Here is a 15,895-nt window from a genome sequence, read left to right as displayed (position 1 = left end):
AGTGGCAGAGCCAGAATCCAAGTCTGCTCAGCATCAAGAGGCTGTGCTTCTGAATGCTGCATAACCTGCCTTCATCTTCTGGCTCCATGCAGGAAGGAGAGTCCTCATGGGTATCTGGAAGAAAGGGGTGTTCTGGGAAAAATACTGACAACTACAACAGTCTCAGCAAAAGTTTAAGAATATTTGAATAAGCATTCATAAGACAGGTGTTTCTCTTTATTTCTTTATTAATGAGTCATGATACACAAAGACTTAATAAAAAGTTACATAAAAGGCTCAAGCATCATCGAGATGTTCAGGCATCACTCTCGTTTCACGACAATGGCCACCTGGTAACACTGTGTAACAAGCTGAGCGCTCAAAGGCGCTCAATAATTCAAGTATCTTTCATTCTAAGTAAACCCCACATGGAATTTCCAACCCAATGAGCTGCTAGTGGAGAGGACATATCTGTGGCTCTGCACTTATTATAACACAACTTAGGGGGCTTTGGGTTAAGGGTTCCCACGTGTTAGTGGGCCACATCTCTTGGCAAAGTGAGACAGGCCACACCTGGCCATGTACTCTCCAGAGCAGGTACCATGAGGTGGTGGCAAAGTCCCAAGAGAAATATCCAGATGTCCTCTGTGCGACACAGGGCATGGGTACTGAGCATAGCCCCACACAGTCTGTGGGGTTAAGGATGGCTAGGATTACCTCTGCAGAGAAAAGGAGCCCTTTAAGGAAGGTGTCAGGACAATGGGAGTACATCTGAGACACACAATGGCAAAAGCATGGGGTGAGATTTCAGGACGCGTGTTCAGGGGATGTGAAGGTTGCTATTCTCTGTAAAACCAGTGGTAACAAGTGGATGACAGCACAGGCGCAAGTCGCAGTGGACTCTCCTGTCATGGAGCAGCACGGCCAACCAGGTTTCCCAGACTGGCCCTGCCAGGTGACGGACATCCCTGGGTACACTACTCCAGCCTGTCTGGAAACCCCTCTGTCACAAGGGTCCATTTCTAAAAATGGGGTGTTATCTACACATTTTACCTAGGAGGAAAATGAAGTCATAAGAGAGGAAAGTTTAACAGCCCCATTGAGAGGCTGCAGAAGACCAGCCCTTACAGTCTCTCCCTCAGGCACCCTGGAGTTAAGCTGCGGGCTGAGTTTAGGAAAAGATGCCCTGGAAGATGAGGCCAGCTTTTCTGACAGGGGGTGAGGGAGACGAGGAGTGGCACAACCCTTTTCTGGTTACCTTTATGGCTCAGGGCTTCATTCTAGGTCAACTGATCTGCTTCCAACAAGACTTCCCCATGCAGTGGTACTGGAGTGAGCGGGAGGCGGCTGTGTCCACTCCGGGCAGGGGTGTGCTGGTGGTGGGTGGCGCCTGGTGGGAGTTTCCCGGCAGTGGCTGCTGCCTTCTTTGCTGTGCATAGTATCCTGGTCCTCACACTTTCCTGCCTACGCCCCCTCGTTTCCAGTCTTCAGCGGCCATCAAACTGCACATGTGCCTGCTATGGTCCTGGCTCAGAGGACCCTAAGGCCTGGGAAAAGCCTTGTCCTTCTAGTGTTTAAAATACTTGTTAATATTTCTTATAGGTATTGGGAAACTTCTGAAGTGCCTTGTCTGAAATGTTCTGTCTTATCCTTCCTTTTAAGAACAGAAAAAAAAAAAAAGGCTATTTTGACAAGTAGAAAGTCTGACTCACAGAAGTCTGCACTGTTGCCTTTTGTAGCAGAATCACTCCTCAGCTGGGCCCTCCAGGCTGATGATCATCAGGGTTAGGAGCCCAGAATACTCTCTAAACGGGAGAAGAATCTAGGTGTCTGTGGATCCTGTCAGGGGCTCACTTTCCATGGGTGTCTTTCTTCTGTAAGTTTCTTTCTCCAAAGAGGATCCGGGCCATCTGCTGGGGATGTTCTAGTTTACAGAGGGACACCTGGAAAGTAAGGTCACTAGCATAGCCACCATGTCTACTAATTTTCTCTTTGGTGCACTCTTCCTGCTGCCCAAAGGCCCCTACCCTGGCTGGAAAAATCCAGTCTTCGTTTCCACCAGCAGCACCAGAGAGGGAGGCACATTGTCAGGCAGTTGGAGGAGACTGTCCCTTAGAGAAACAGGTGTATGGGAGCAACATCATTAGCACAACCTTGCTCTCCTCTGCTATTATTGTCAGGATCTTATCACTGTCAAAATCCAAGAGGTAATAAAAGTATGTGCCAAAAGGCAACCAAGTCTGCAATACTAGAAGGCTTTGCTCATTTACTGGGCTCATGGAGGTGGTGGTCAGTTGACTCAAAGGGAAATGGCTTTTAGTTCCGGTGGTATTTTGGTGATAACAGCATCAAATCCTTCTGGTTAAGATTCATCATGAGCTAGAGCTTTCCGGATAGTGTCCGTGTTGGCTTCCTCTGATGAGTCACGTGTTTAATAGGAGAAGCACCAGGCAGCACAGGTGAAGTGGTGAAGCAGGAAGGGGCAGAGCTGAGAAACCAGGAACTCTTACACATCTGGGGAGCTACAGAACTGAACAGACTGTCTGAGACATAAAGGAACATTTTGAAAAGCCCACCTGCTTACCTTAATTTGTACATTTAAGGGTAATGAAAGCTCCTTTCAGAACTGACATACTCATGTCAGCCACTCACCTCAGCAAACTAAAATTCTGTTTTCTAATATCTGCATCCTCAACCATAGCAATGCCCTCTTCTCTCCAGTTTTTGGGCCACCAGTAGGGTCTGTTTCTCTCCCACATCTGACCCACAGCCCAAAGTCTCCCAGCTACACTAGTTAGCCTCCCAACTTCTGTTCTCTCAGTCACTCTACTTCTGTATTGGGTTGTGAGTTTGGCACTGCTGGAAAACTCAGTTAAAAAGATAGCAACATTGATTCCAGACATGTTATCAAAGAGGTCTGCTGAAGATCTGAGGACTCCACCAGGCGGTGGGCACAGACCCCTTAATAAAATAATCATCACTAAAATAATTTAAAAATCTACAAAAGACATCTGAGCTCAGATCCTGTAGATAGGGGTCAAGGGGAGGAAGCTTGTTCGTGGCTTGTTTGGTACTCTGAATGTGGATAAACACCTCCACATCAAACCAACGCTATGTAGTTAAAAGACACAACATACCCACCGAGAGGGGGAACTGGGCTGAATCAGCACTCAAGGAGCCTGGATACTGCTTGTTTACCGGTGGCTTCCTTGTCTCTCTTAGGAGATGGAAAAGCCAGGGCCCTCCTACAAAGCCAGACTCTGTCTGCTTCCGGCCCACCTCCCTCTCTCCCTTCTTGTGCCAAGTCCTCCGGCCTAGGGTCGTGGTTAGAAATGGTTTTCAGTGCAGTTAGGTAGTGGAGAGTTCTGAGGGCTGGTCCTGGTCACTGAACTGGGGCCTCGGCTGTCACAATATCACACACTGCAGTTTGTGGGTGCCAGTGGCACGGTCTCCTCGCCATTTGGTTTTCTTCTTCTTCTTCTGGCTTTTTTCGGGAATCTGTTGCCTTTTAAACAGGGAAGAACAGAAAGAGAAAGTCAGAATGGGCTTTGCTCCTCCTCTGCCCTTCTCCCCCTTATCCTGGATGGGGGACTTGGAGACTCTGCTGTCTCCACTGGAGGAAGGCCTGGCTGGACAGCACCTCTAGAGGCAAAAAACTGAAGAGGAGGAGGAAAAAAATCCTAAATCACCCTACTGATGGGAATTTCTGAGTTAGGCTGCGGCTGTATTTATCTAAATCATAAACTTCATCAGAGCATTGGCCTCTGTTTCTGTGTTTCATATTTCAAATAAAATGACAGGTGAAGTGGGTACAAAAGTCTTTTACATTGATTGTTCTTGTTAACTTTTCCTATGTCCAAAACTTGACCTTGGAACTACAAGTCCATAACCGAGACATCAGCATAAGGGATTGTACCTAATCGAGGCAATCGCCCAGAAGCAAATCATTTGACCACATGGAATGCCAGCAAAAACGTATGTGGAGGCTGCAACACTCCCATTACACCGAGGAGTAATATGAAAATGAGATGTGGAACACGTGGGGTATTTATTTGCGAGGGCACTGAGGCCGCAAATAGGAACACTAATCAAGTCCTGGATCTGATTTACCACTAACCAAAGCTCTGTCAACAACAACAGGGCAGTGTATTCAAGCCATGGAATTTGAGAACCACAGGTTCTGCGGCTCATGTGTTAAAAATTTGGAGAACAGGATAAAAAGGTTGGCAGGGACTGCGGCCAGGAGGCCATTTCAGTCATCGGAGCACGAAGTGGTCAGGATCTGGACCCTGACTCTGCAAGACTCTTCGTCAGGACTGCTGAGGCTTGGTCCTGGAGTCAGCGTTGGTGCTTCAGGGAAACACCCTCAGGTGCTCCGACAGCAGCACAGGGAGGAGGGGGTCTACTCTTTAGTGGAAGTACTGAAAACTCTATTGGGAGAACCCTAGGGTGAGCAGGCTCCATGCAGGACTGCCCTGGGCAGAAATCATTTCCATTTAGCAGGTGGGGTATCACCATGTAGGTTCCCAGCAACCTCACTTACAAACCCATACATTAGGGGAGGTCAGAGGCAGGTGGAAAATGCAGAGGAAATAAATGGAAGGAAGTATAATAGTCCGTAAAAGAGGCCTGAAATGGCCCAAGCTCCCGGCTCAGGATGGGAGCTGCATCCCCCCAGCCCAGCCCTCCAGTCCTCCAGCTGCAGCCCAGCTGATCCACACTGCAGAGGCCTGTGCTGGGGAGGGGCGCCGTGCTCACCTAATTACTCTAACGAGGTCATGGAAGGCTTTGTCCACATTGAGAGGCGGGTCCTTGGCACTGGTTTCTATGTAAGGAATCTGGAAAGCAAAGCTCAGCTTGGTCAAAGTGGCACTGAGATTCACAAAGCACTCAGAGGCGCTGAGGAACCTACATGGCTTCACGGCCCCCCAGCCCTCCAGCAACCTCAAACCTCCTCTGGTAGCTTCTTTTAAGGTTGGAAAGTTTTACTAATGGCTTTTCAAATTCTCTCTTGTTCTTTAGTCACAGACATATTTAACAGCTCCCTAAAAATAGAATAAAATGATCTTTTTATATACTCGAAGACTAAAGATTGTTTCATTTCTCATACTAAGATACAGTTTGAGTTATTCATTTTTCCTTCTGAGCTCTATTTACCCCTCTGTCTGGCCCTTCCGGAGTGGACACCAGAGGGAGAGCCTGAGAGGCTGGGCTGTGAGCAGGACTCTGAACTGGGTGCCCCTGCCAGGTCTGTGCCAGCCCCACCCGCAACATGCCTGCCAGTACCAGCTCTTGCTTGGTCTGTACATGAGCTGGGAGCCCGGCCAGGTTTACACAAGGGTAACGCTGAGGAATCATCACATGACTGCTGGGTAGGCAGCAGCATGTGGGCACGGTGGCCGAGGTGACCCCACGGGCCATGTCCACCCTGAACCTTTGACTGCCAGACAGAGAACAAAGGCTCCAGGAGGTCAGGACACAGTCCTAAGTGCTCAACTTCTCCTGACAGGGACTCCACAAAGATCAGAGGTGCTCATCTTCAGGGAAACGTGATGGCACCCTTTGGGTAGGATAGAAATAAACTGACTGAGGTCAAACATAAATCATTTGCCAATTACAAAATTATAACACAACTGAACAAGAAAAGGGCGGTGGAGAAAATAAAAATGACCATTCATTGAAAGTATGGGAGGAGGGTAGCAGAGTAAATTGTTACTTTAGAGGAGTACACAGTACTGTACAGCATTGCCTAGAATGCATTCACTCATTAACTTCCCGTCAATGATTTCTGTGGGAGGTCAGATGTCTACACCTGTGGCCTCAAGCACAGGGCTTATATGCGGCTGACAGACACACAAAGGGCACAACTCAGGCCTTGGACATCTTCACTGGTTATGTATCTGAGGCTCCAGTAACCCTGAAAGGAAAGTACCGTTCGCTTTGGGCTGTGCCACTGTGGGCTATTAGGCTGCCACAGTCTCAACCTCCCCACCTGACCATGGCCTCATGTTCATCTCTGAGGCAAGTGAGCTCCCGCATTCTCCAGTAGGGAGCTGGAGCTCAGCAACACACTGGGCAGGGCCTACCATACCTAGCAGAGACTCAAGGATTGAATAGGTTCGTGTTCCATGCCCCACCTGGCCTCCTATGGACAGGTAGGGGTGTGAAGCTCAGCTTCGGGGCCTCTTCCAGGCCAGGTGTCATGTCCAGGTGTGGTAGGTGCCTGTGCGGATGAGGACAATGTGGTGCCCTATGCATACAAAAGGGAAGCGGGAAAGCACCTACAGTGTAGCCGAAACCTGCTCAGAGTCTGTCTGCATCCTGTACTCCTGCCAGCTCAGCAAGCCCTGGTTTCCAGGAGTCTCAGGGTAGTGCTGCCTGTGGTTCCACCCCATGGCTCAGAAGGACATGCGTCGTATTATCCCCCCAGGTACCCAGATACCCTCCATCTTCATTCTGGGGTTTCCACTTTTATCACTGAAGAAAAACTGATGTGCATTATCTTAAAAATTTAGGATTTCATTAGCAGCAAGACTTAACCTAAGGGAAACCCCAAACAAGCAATAGCACCATTAAACTCCACCAAAGGACTAGGAAATGCTATCTTCTGCATTAGGTGGGAGGAACCTATCTTGGATAGCCAAAGAGGAACTTGCCTCACGAGCTATAGCTGGAATGCCATTGATAGCAGCACGCCAGTCACTCGGTTCAAGCAACACATGAGGTGGCAGCATGTGCTGTGGGGGAAACAGCACCAGATTGAGAGACTAGAGATCCTGGCCCTGGGGGGTGGGAGCAGCACTCGACAGCCATGAGGTCCCTCGAAATCCTTAACCTCCTGTGTCTCCTTCCTTTTTATCTGCAAAATGGGGCTACTGCTACCTGAGCAGTTCCTCGACCAACCCAGAGCTGCAGAGAGGGAAAACCTTCCACACACCCAAGGGAAGCACTTAGCAAACCCTCCTCAGACCTGCGGGACCGGACAGGATAATGGAGCCCAAGACTAAAATGCAAATGGCACCTCAGGCCCATCTCTGTTCAGGACATCAGGTGTCCTGCTGTTCCTCCACAAGCCCATTTCTAATCCTAACTTCTGATGTCAGCTCCTGGGCTGGCCTTGCCTTGCTGGCCACTCCCTACTCTGGTAGGCATTCTCTTCCACTGGCTCCTAGATACGCACTCTAGTCCTCAGACATCACTGACCATTCAGTCCTACAAGCTTCTTCTTCTTCATCGCCCACAGCAGGACATGGCCTCATTCTCAATTCCAGGACCCCTTTCACATCTATATCCTTCTATCCTCCTTTCTGCCCTAGCCCCATCATGGCTTAAATTCCATCACCAGATGATTTCTAATGTTAACCTGCACACTGGGCTGTCTGACCTCTGTTGTGGCTTCTCCACTTGCCTGTCAACAAGGTTTCTCAAACCCAAGATTCCAAACCATCTCCTGGTCTCTCCCCACACCTCTCCCTTGCTGTCCTACCACACTCAGTGACTCAGTGCTCACAGGCTTCTGACAGTTGCTTAAGCCAGAGATCTTGGAATAATCCTCCATACTTTTTTTTGCTCTTGTCCCACAACCAATCTGGGGGAAAATCCTGGGAAACATAGCTGGAATCCACGGCTTCCCACCACCCTCACAAGCACCACTTTGGTGCAAGTCAACCTCATTGATACAGCCCGTCTCCCTGCTCTCAGTCTTGCCCCCTATGGACCACGCCCCACCTGGCCACCAGAGAGGTGTTCAGAGGTAGTCAGACCACACTGCTCCTCCTTTCAAACCCTCCAGTGGTTTCCCTTCTCACTCTGGTGAAAGCCCACAAGGCCTTACACTACCTCTCTGGTCTCGCCTCCTTCTGTTCACCCCTCCTGCTCGATCTGTTCAGCCACAGTGGCCTCCTTGCTGCTTTACAAACTCCCAACTCAGGGTCTTTGCATGGATTATTCCCTCTGTTACAATGCTCTTTCCCAAGATATCTGCATGGCACACTGCCTTAAATCCTAGCTGAAATGGACCCTTCCAGGAAAAGCTTTCCCTGCCCACCTTATTTGGAAAGCATCCCCCTGCACTCCACATTCCTGATCCCTTTTGCTGATTTGCTTCTTTCCATAGCTCACATCACCTCTGGACGAACTCTAATTTGCTCTGTTTACTGTCTGCCACTGGACATTATCACCACCAGGCAGGGATTACTGTTTCCTAGGGCCAATGGAATGAATGAGTGAACCAATGGAGAAAGCACAGACAGGGAGAAACAAGCAGCATGCCCCATCCTCTGAGCACAAAGTGGGCCACTGGGCAGAGGGGAGGGGCGACCTGGAAGCAAACTTCCCAGTTGGCTGAGGAGCCTTTGTGTGTAACCAAGAAGGCCAGGGGCACAGACTGTGCCATTGTGATACAGGGACTCACACCCATCCAGCACCATCGAGGAGAGAGGGGATCACAATGAACTAGAAAAACTAAGCTGTCCGCTAATGGATGTTCACAATGTAGTCCAGGGCAAAGCTGTTTGGTCTCTTGTCAAATGGGGATAATGATACCTCCCACTGCTGTAGTTGCGAAGAGCAAATAACATGGCATAAGTGCCCCTCTGGCACTGTGCCTGGCACAGAGCAGGGCTCAGTGAGCACAGCTGATCCGCTGACTCTGAGCAAACTCAGGCACTGGCTCAGCTGGGGACAGAAGCCAAGTCCTCTCCAGAGTCCAGGATCTGTTGTGTCTGGCTGGGTGAGGGTTGAACACCACAGCTTTCAGGGAGTTTCTAATAACTGCACAAGGTGTTTGTCTCTGGTTTACTGACTTGTTTTAAAAATAGCTCACCACCACATTTTACCCAACAAGGTTTGCCTCTCTGTGGAATCCAGCAGCTACCTAGGAGGCCTGAGTTCCTTTCTCAAAAATCAGCACAACAAGAGTGATGTAATATCCACCTTTACACACCCCTTGACCCCAACACACACACACACACACACACACACACACACACACACACACACACACACACACACCTACATTGTGTTTGGCCGCCATTTCTTTTCCTTGTTCCCTGGTGATTTTTCTCAGGTGCATCAAATCAACCTTGTTGGCCACAAGGATCATCGGGAATGACTCCCTGAGGGGGAAAAACAACAACTCTGTGAAGCCATCCACCCACTTGCCTGGTTAAAGTGGTGCAGCCAAACCTCATGCATAGCGTAACACAGAGAGAGGGAGAGCCCTGTGACATGGCCAAAGGGACCTGGGGAGCCCGGGGGCCGCTGGCTGCCTGCATCACCATCACTCCATCCTTTGCTGTGTTGACCACAAGGAACTCTGCAACCATCAGCAACAACTCACGAAGAGCAGGGGCAGGGTCTGGTACAGCACAAGCACCTGATCAATGGCAGCTGTCAAACGAGGACAGCTCCCAGGAAAGGAAGCACAGAGTCAAGGCATATCTGCCTAAAAATTCAGACTTATGTGGCCAAATTGCCGTCCAAGTTGAATGAGAAGTCATCTGACAATATCTGTGGCAGCACTGGATATTTTCATTAAAATGTTGTAGTATGACAGGTGAAGGAACTGTATTACTTTCCTTACATTTCTTTGATTAGCAACAAAATTAAATATTTTCCCACAACAGTTTTATTCTATGCTCTCTCATATATTTGTATCTTTTCATCTATTCAGGGATCCAGCTTCCATTACTCTATTGAAATTGTGTGTGTGTGTGTGTGTGTGTGTATCCCTTTGTATAGTAAGGTTATTAACCCTTTTCCCTTTGGAATAGATGTTAACTGGATTTTGTTTTTAGTCCTTGCTGGAATTTGTTGAAAGCTTGCTATTTTCCTATTAGTTTGCCCCTTTATTTTCTTTGCATTGCCTATTTGACAGGCAAGTGACATTAACAGTTGTGCTGAGTTGTGCTAATTAACACTGTGCTGTGTTAAAATTATTTAACTTTTCTACACAATGCTAAGGAAAAACAAGCCTTTAATTAAAGGCTTAGAAATCTCACAAATGCCACTTGACCAATTACACATTCTGGAGAGAAAATTCACTTTTTCTTTGCACATAATATAATGGAGTTGAAAAACAAAAGATGTCACCCACGATTCCTGACTGAGGGGACAGTTTATGGAGATGGGAGAGAGATGATCCCTTGGTGTCTTGGAAATAGTCTGGCATGGAAGGCACAGGAACAAACAAGGCTGGAGAATTCAGTTCTGGGCTCTGTACCCAGCTTCTACCTGGGGGCCCAGGGGCAGAGGTAGAACAGCGACCCCTATAGGCCAAGGGCAGGGAGGCCCACCCTGCCAGCCTCACCTGTCCTTGACGCGCAGGATGAGCTGGTGGAAGCGGTCCACGTGCTCGAAGCTGGCCTTGTCAGTGACGGAGTAGACAATGAGGAAGCCATCCCCTGTGCGCATGTACTGCTCCCGCATGGCGCTGAACTCCTCCTGCCCAGCTGTGTCCAGCACTGGGGAAGGACAAGGCTGCTCAAGGGCTGCCACATACCAGCTGGAGCCCCCGTGGCCTTCAGACCCCAGTCTGAGGCTGTCTCCACTGTGGCTGCACCCTGGGTATGCGATGGAGGCTCCCCTGCAGGGCTCAGCTCCTTCAGAGGCTCTTCATTGTGCAGCTCAGTGGGGGCTCACTTCAACCCGGTGCTCACTGGGCCTCAACTGCATCCACAGGCAAGCCTCATGAGATCAGGGTCAGCTTTCGCACTGTCCCCAGAGATGGGCCTGCATCCCCGCAGATGCCTTTACAACTGGGGATTCTGTGGGAAGGCATCTGACTCTGAGCTCCATTTTCTCCTCTGTTAAATGGAAAGAATGCTTCTACCTTGCAGCCCTGGGGGAGTGTGTGTTTATGAAGGAGGCTGCAGGAGCCCTGAAGAGGCCAGCCAGCCAGAAGGGTCTCCCAGCCCTGGTGTGGACAGATACTAAGTAAGCCTGAGGGAAGGGCCGGCCCTCCACAGCCAGTCTCTCACTACCTAGGAAAGGGGATCTGGGGCAGGAAGTAGGGGCAGAGACAGGAGGGAGGCAAAGGCCCTTCCCTCCAAACCACCCCCCTCCCAAGCCCGTTATGCTCTCTTCCTCCTGCTGGGATGAAGTGCTCACCCTGCCTGCTTCAGGGAGAGATCAGAGGACAGCAGCCACAGCTAGGGCCACCCTTCCATGGCGCAGGGCAGCAGCTTCAGCCCCACCAAGCAGAAATCTGACAGCCCAGCATCTTCCATGCCCCTGCTTACCATCTGGCCCCCAACCTTCCCGACACATTGCTCTCTGACTAGACCCAACTTCTCCCTCTCCCTGGAGGCAGCAGAGCTGGTGGACAGAGTCTGAAGCCAGACCACAGTGCCGAGTCCAGTTCATCCTTTCTGGGGTGTGATCCTAGGCAGGCCCCATTCTCTGACTCTGTATTTCCTCAAATGAGGACAGCCAGGGTAGTTTGAGTTAATGTTCATAATTCCCCAAGAACAGGGCTAGAAGCCCTAGGGCAGTGCCTGCTGGGAGAAAGCTGTCATCCTCACTCAGGGCCTTCTCTCCCACCCTCAGCCTGGGACTCCTTCCTTCAACCATTCCTCTGCCTCAGCTAATTCTGGCACAGTATTCTGCTGGCTGATCCCCAGGGCTCTCCTTACTATATACCAACCCTCTCAGATACTCTTCTTGCTGCCCATTTAACTGCTCCCAGAAGCCTCTGCCACTGGGCTGTTATCTTCCAGAGGCAGGGACCTGGTCTGTGTGACTCATCTATTGGGGGCCTGGCATAAAAAGTACCCAAAGTGTCTTTGAATGTGTAAATAAATGAGAAGTCTAAGTGATTTTGTTAATTCATCTAATATCTGAGTGCCCCCATGAGCCAGGTAGGTTCTAGGCCCTTGTGGAGATAAGGTGAACGAGGCAGAATCCTTGCTCTCGCAGGACTAACAATCCACCATCAAGACAGATAAACGGATGGCTGATTCAATTTTAGGCAGAGTAAGTACCTACTATGAAGAACATAGCCAGGTGGAGGTCACTGGCGGAAGTTTTTCATCATTGTGTATAGGGAAGGAGGGCACCTCTCAGGAGGTGACTGTGAGCGTGACTGAACGTGGAGAAGGGGGGAGCCATGCGAGTGACACGGGGAACGGAACTCTCGCCAGAGGGGCGACAGCACAACAGTCAGAGGTGCAGGTGAGCCAAGGTAAGCTCGATGGGCTGAGGAGGAAGAGAGAAGAGACGGGGCAGGCTGAGAGGGGCTGCTGTCCTGGGTGAGGTTTACTTCAGCATTGGCAAGACAGGGCAACTGGAGCATGGGCAGAGAATGGCATAACTGGAGGCATTTTGAAAAGTCCGTTCTGGTTGCTGGAAAGGAAACAGGCCATGGGTAGAAGCAGGGGGCCTAGTAAGGAAGTACATGTAGTAATCCAGGGAAGATAGAGTGGAGGGCTGCAGAACCACGAGCCAGGGGAGTCGGTGAGAAGTGACCAGATGCCTATATTCTAAAACAGAGCGGCCCTAAGGGTGCTGCTGGATTCGGGCCAGAAGAACCAACTTGAGGACAAACAGGGTTTGGCAGGCTTAGATTCTGACACAGCCTGAAGAGCTCAGCAGACCTCTCTGTGGGACTTCAATAGGCACTGTAAGGCTTCAGTCAGATTCTGAGAAGAGAGTGAGAGGCAGGGATGTCAAGCGTCCATGGGTGGATGGTAAACAAAGCCACGGGACCAGCTACCCATGCAGCCCAGGACTCCACATCTCCTCAGGCAGGTAGTGCAGACAGTACTTGAGAAAGTGACCTGTCCCCATAGCCATACTGGTGCCCACCCTTCCCCATTCTTCAGTACTTCAGAGGGGCAAGTAGTGGGGACCCACGATGTGCCCAGACGTGAGAGCAGCTCGTGGCTGTTCTGTCTCATTCCTTAGGCCTTGGCCTCATGTAGCAAATGAGAAGCATGAGGACCCTTGGGCCCTTAGAGCTCTGACATCCTAGAATTCTTTCACGTAGCTATAAAAAGACAGGATCCATAGCAAGGTGAGGCAGGACCCACAATGGGGTGACAGAGAAACAGAAAGATTTCAACTGGATTCCTCCAGTGGAGCCTCCCCACCAAATAAATCCCACTCAGAACTGAAATCAGTAAACCAGATGAAAGTGTATGAAACCGGCTGAAGTGTGGATGGGGAGGCCTGCATTCAACAGCAGCAGACATTAAGGTAATATCGTAAGTAATACATTTAAAGATGCTGAAGATACTTATTAACCAAAACAAAGCTAGAGATCTAAGATATTTTAAAAACATGATCATACAAAAAATTTTTTAAAAAAGCTCAATAGGAGGTTGAAAGTAAAAATGAACCCTCTGGATAGGAAAAAGGTCATTTTTGACATTGATGGTCTTAGAAATTATATGATTCATGTTTTCTAAAAGAACTGTTGGAGGATGTACTTCAGCCAAGTTAAAAATAAATCCATTAAAGAAGTGTTTTTATGAACAATAGTAAGCAAATCAGCAAAATGAGTTAAGTTTAAATAAATATTGCACAACTTAAAGAGAATAGGTGACAATTTAGACCTAACATCTATGAGGATCCACGTCTGAGGAAAGGGGTCAGGAAATAGTAAGTGACTATAGGTTGAGGAATCTGAAAAATCAAGATCTGAAATCCAAACTTTTTATATGCCAACATGATCCTCAAAAGGTTTTGGATATTAGAACATTCTGAATTTTGGAGTTTTGGATTATGGATGTTCAACTAGTAAAGTCAATACAGATGTTGTAAAGTCTGAAAAATTAAAATCTGGAACATTCCTGGTTCTAATATGATAACCCTGTCATGGTGTTAGAGAAGGGATACTCTGCCTGTACTAAAATTTAAGCTTCATTTGGGAAGAGGCTAAAGATCTTGATTACATCTGATACTGCCAGCTGTAAGTGTACACACACTTATGTATACAGCATAACGACTAGATGAACAAAAGCAAAACCTTAAACTTCCAATCAATACAAGAGTGCTCCTTCAGCAGCACATATACTAAAATTGGAACAATACAGAGAAGATTAGCATGGTCCCTAATCAATACAAGAGAGCAAGAAGAAAACAAAGTAAATGGGACCAATTCAACAAAAGGCAAAAAGAAACCTAACAAAACAAGTAAGCATTAAACACAGAAACATGAAATAAGATGGCAGAAACAAATCTATCACTAATCACAATAAATGCAAACAGGTTAAATTCACCTATTACTAGCAGAGCCTAAATGTAAAATCCATTTGTCAGCTACTTACAAAAGACACATGTAAATCAAAATGACAAAAGATGAGAAGTAAAGAATAAATAAATAACATGCAGGCCTTGGGCTAATCAAATGAAAGGTATCCACAAAGTAGAATTCAAGGCTAAATAATTAAGCAGGACAAAGGCAGCATATTTATAATGAGAAAAGATATAAGTATCAAGAAGTGCTGAAGTCAAGTGTACCTTGACTTAGTATAATTGCCTTAGACGTTTTACATGCTCTTTGCCTATCAGTCTGATTTTTGATCTATATATATGTTAATTAACTTTATAAGGTCTCATAAATAAATGAATTGGATGCTGGGAAAATAAAAGGGAAGGTAAAGGGATGGAGGAAAAAGTACTGAAATATATTATGTACAGGTACCAATTCTTTATAGTGAATGTAATCATTATGCACTGTAAACATGTACTAATAAAAGTCAGAAAAAAAGAAGTGCTGAAGTCATGTAACCAAGAATGTTACTTTTATGTATCTATAGACTTACACATATACGCACATAAATATGATTTTAAAAAACAACAGAAATTGACAGATTTCATAATGTGGGAAAACTGAACAGGCCTCTGTTAAAGACAGGACAAATGGCCTCTCTAAATTAATGACCTGTACTTAACAGAAACAAAAATATAAAAGAATTTATTCACTTAAAAGTTAAAAGGGAATACTGTTCTATAACTTTCCAGTTAAAGAGAAAAGCAAAGCAGAAATTACAAACAATTTAGAATTGAAGGGTAATGGACAGTATCAAGACCTCAAGTTTTGAGGCCAAAATGGTATTCAGAGGAAAATTATAGCTTTAAATGCACCTCAGAAAATGAAACTGAAAGTTAACTAAGCATTTAAATCAAGAAGCTAGATAAGGAAAAATAAAACTAAGAGAAAAGTCATCAATAAAAGTAGAAAGCACAAAACTGGGAGAAAGGAAAAGTAGTTGATAACTAAAAATCAAAAGCTGATTCTTGCCAGGCATGGTGGCGCATGCCTATAATCCCAGCACTCAGGAGGCTGAGGCAGGAGGATCACTGTGAGTTCGAGACCAGCCTGGGCTACATAGTGAGTTCCAGGTCAATCTAAACTACACAATGAGACCCTGTCTCAACCCCCCCCCAAAAAAAAACCCACAAAAAACAAAAAACCAACCAAACAAACAAAAAGCTGATTCTTGTCTCAAGCTGGGGATGAAACACAAGGCTTTGGTTGGGCTAGGCAAGTACTCTACCCAAGTTACATCCCCAGCCCCAAAAGCTGATTCTTTAAAAAGAACAACTAGGGACTGGTACTGCTTCGCAATTCCATCGAATGGAAGAGGCAAGACCTCTTGAAGGCGCTTATCAAGAAACCTGCACTTTGTCTGCCAGACCCTCCATACTCTCCGCCATCAGGGTTCCCGCTGTGGTGACAGCTCCCCGGGAGAGCAGGTGAATGTGCCGGGCCTGCTGTATGAAGAGCTCCATGGCCGAGGACCCCTTGGAGCACAGAGCAGTCTCGCTCAGATCGAAGTGACCCTGGGTAGCACAATGGGCAAGGCCTGGGCCCATGTTCTCTACCGGAAGCCCCAACATCGCCCAACTCATCAGACTCAGTGGTTTTCCATCCTTTCTGACTTCAGCCTGGATCTCCAAGCGCCCCCCCCCC

General features: G+C 47.7%; 1 protein-coding gene and 1 pseudogene across 9 annotated transcripts in view; one reads left to right on the top strand and one right to left on the bottom strand.

Moving 5' to 3' along the window:
* Window positions 1-209: 209 nt before the first annotated feature.
* The window catches only part of Mras (muscle RAS oncogene homolog), a 53,066-nt gene continuing 37,380 nt past the window's right edge, over window positions 210-15,895 (bottom strand). For all 9 annotated transcript variants that reach the window (XM_010625565.3, XM_010625562.1, XM_010625560.1 and 6 more), the window contains 4 exons: window positions 10,289-10,442; window positions 8,996-9,095; window positions 4,738-4,817; window positions 210-3,484 (listed from right to left, as the gene is read on the bottom strand). In XM_010625565.3, coding sequence (XP_010623867.1) covers window positions 3,385-3,484; window positions 4,738-4,817; window positions 8,996-9,095; window positions 10,289-10,442 — 434 coding nt within the window. In that variant the 3' untranslated portion in view covers window positions 210-3,384. The remainder of the gene's footprint in view (window positions 3,485-4,737; window positions 4,818-8,995; window positions 9,096-10,288; window positions 10,443-15,895) is intronic.
* On the top strand, window positions 13,970-14,069 carry LOC117284525 (annotated as a pseudogene).

The sequence above is a fragment of the Fukomys damarensis genome, unplaced genomic scaffold (assembly GCF_012274545.1).
Source record: "Fukomys damarensis isolate Sample0158 unplaced genomic scaffold, DMR_v1.0_HiC HiC_scaffold_37, whole genome shotgun sequence".
NCBI lineage: Eukaryota > Metazoa > Chordata > Mammalia > Rodentia > Bathyergidae > Fukomys > Fukomys damarensis.
The sequence above is the reverse complement of the archived record's forward strand: the minus strand, read 5'-3'. Positions and strand labels throughout refer to the sequence as shown.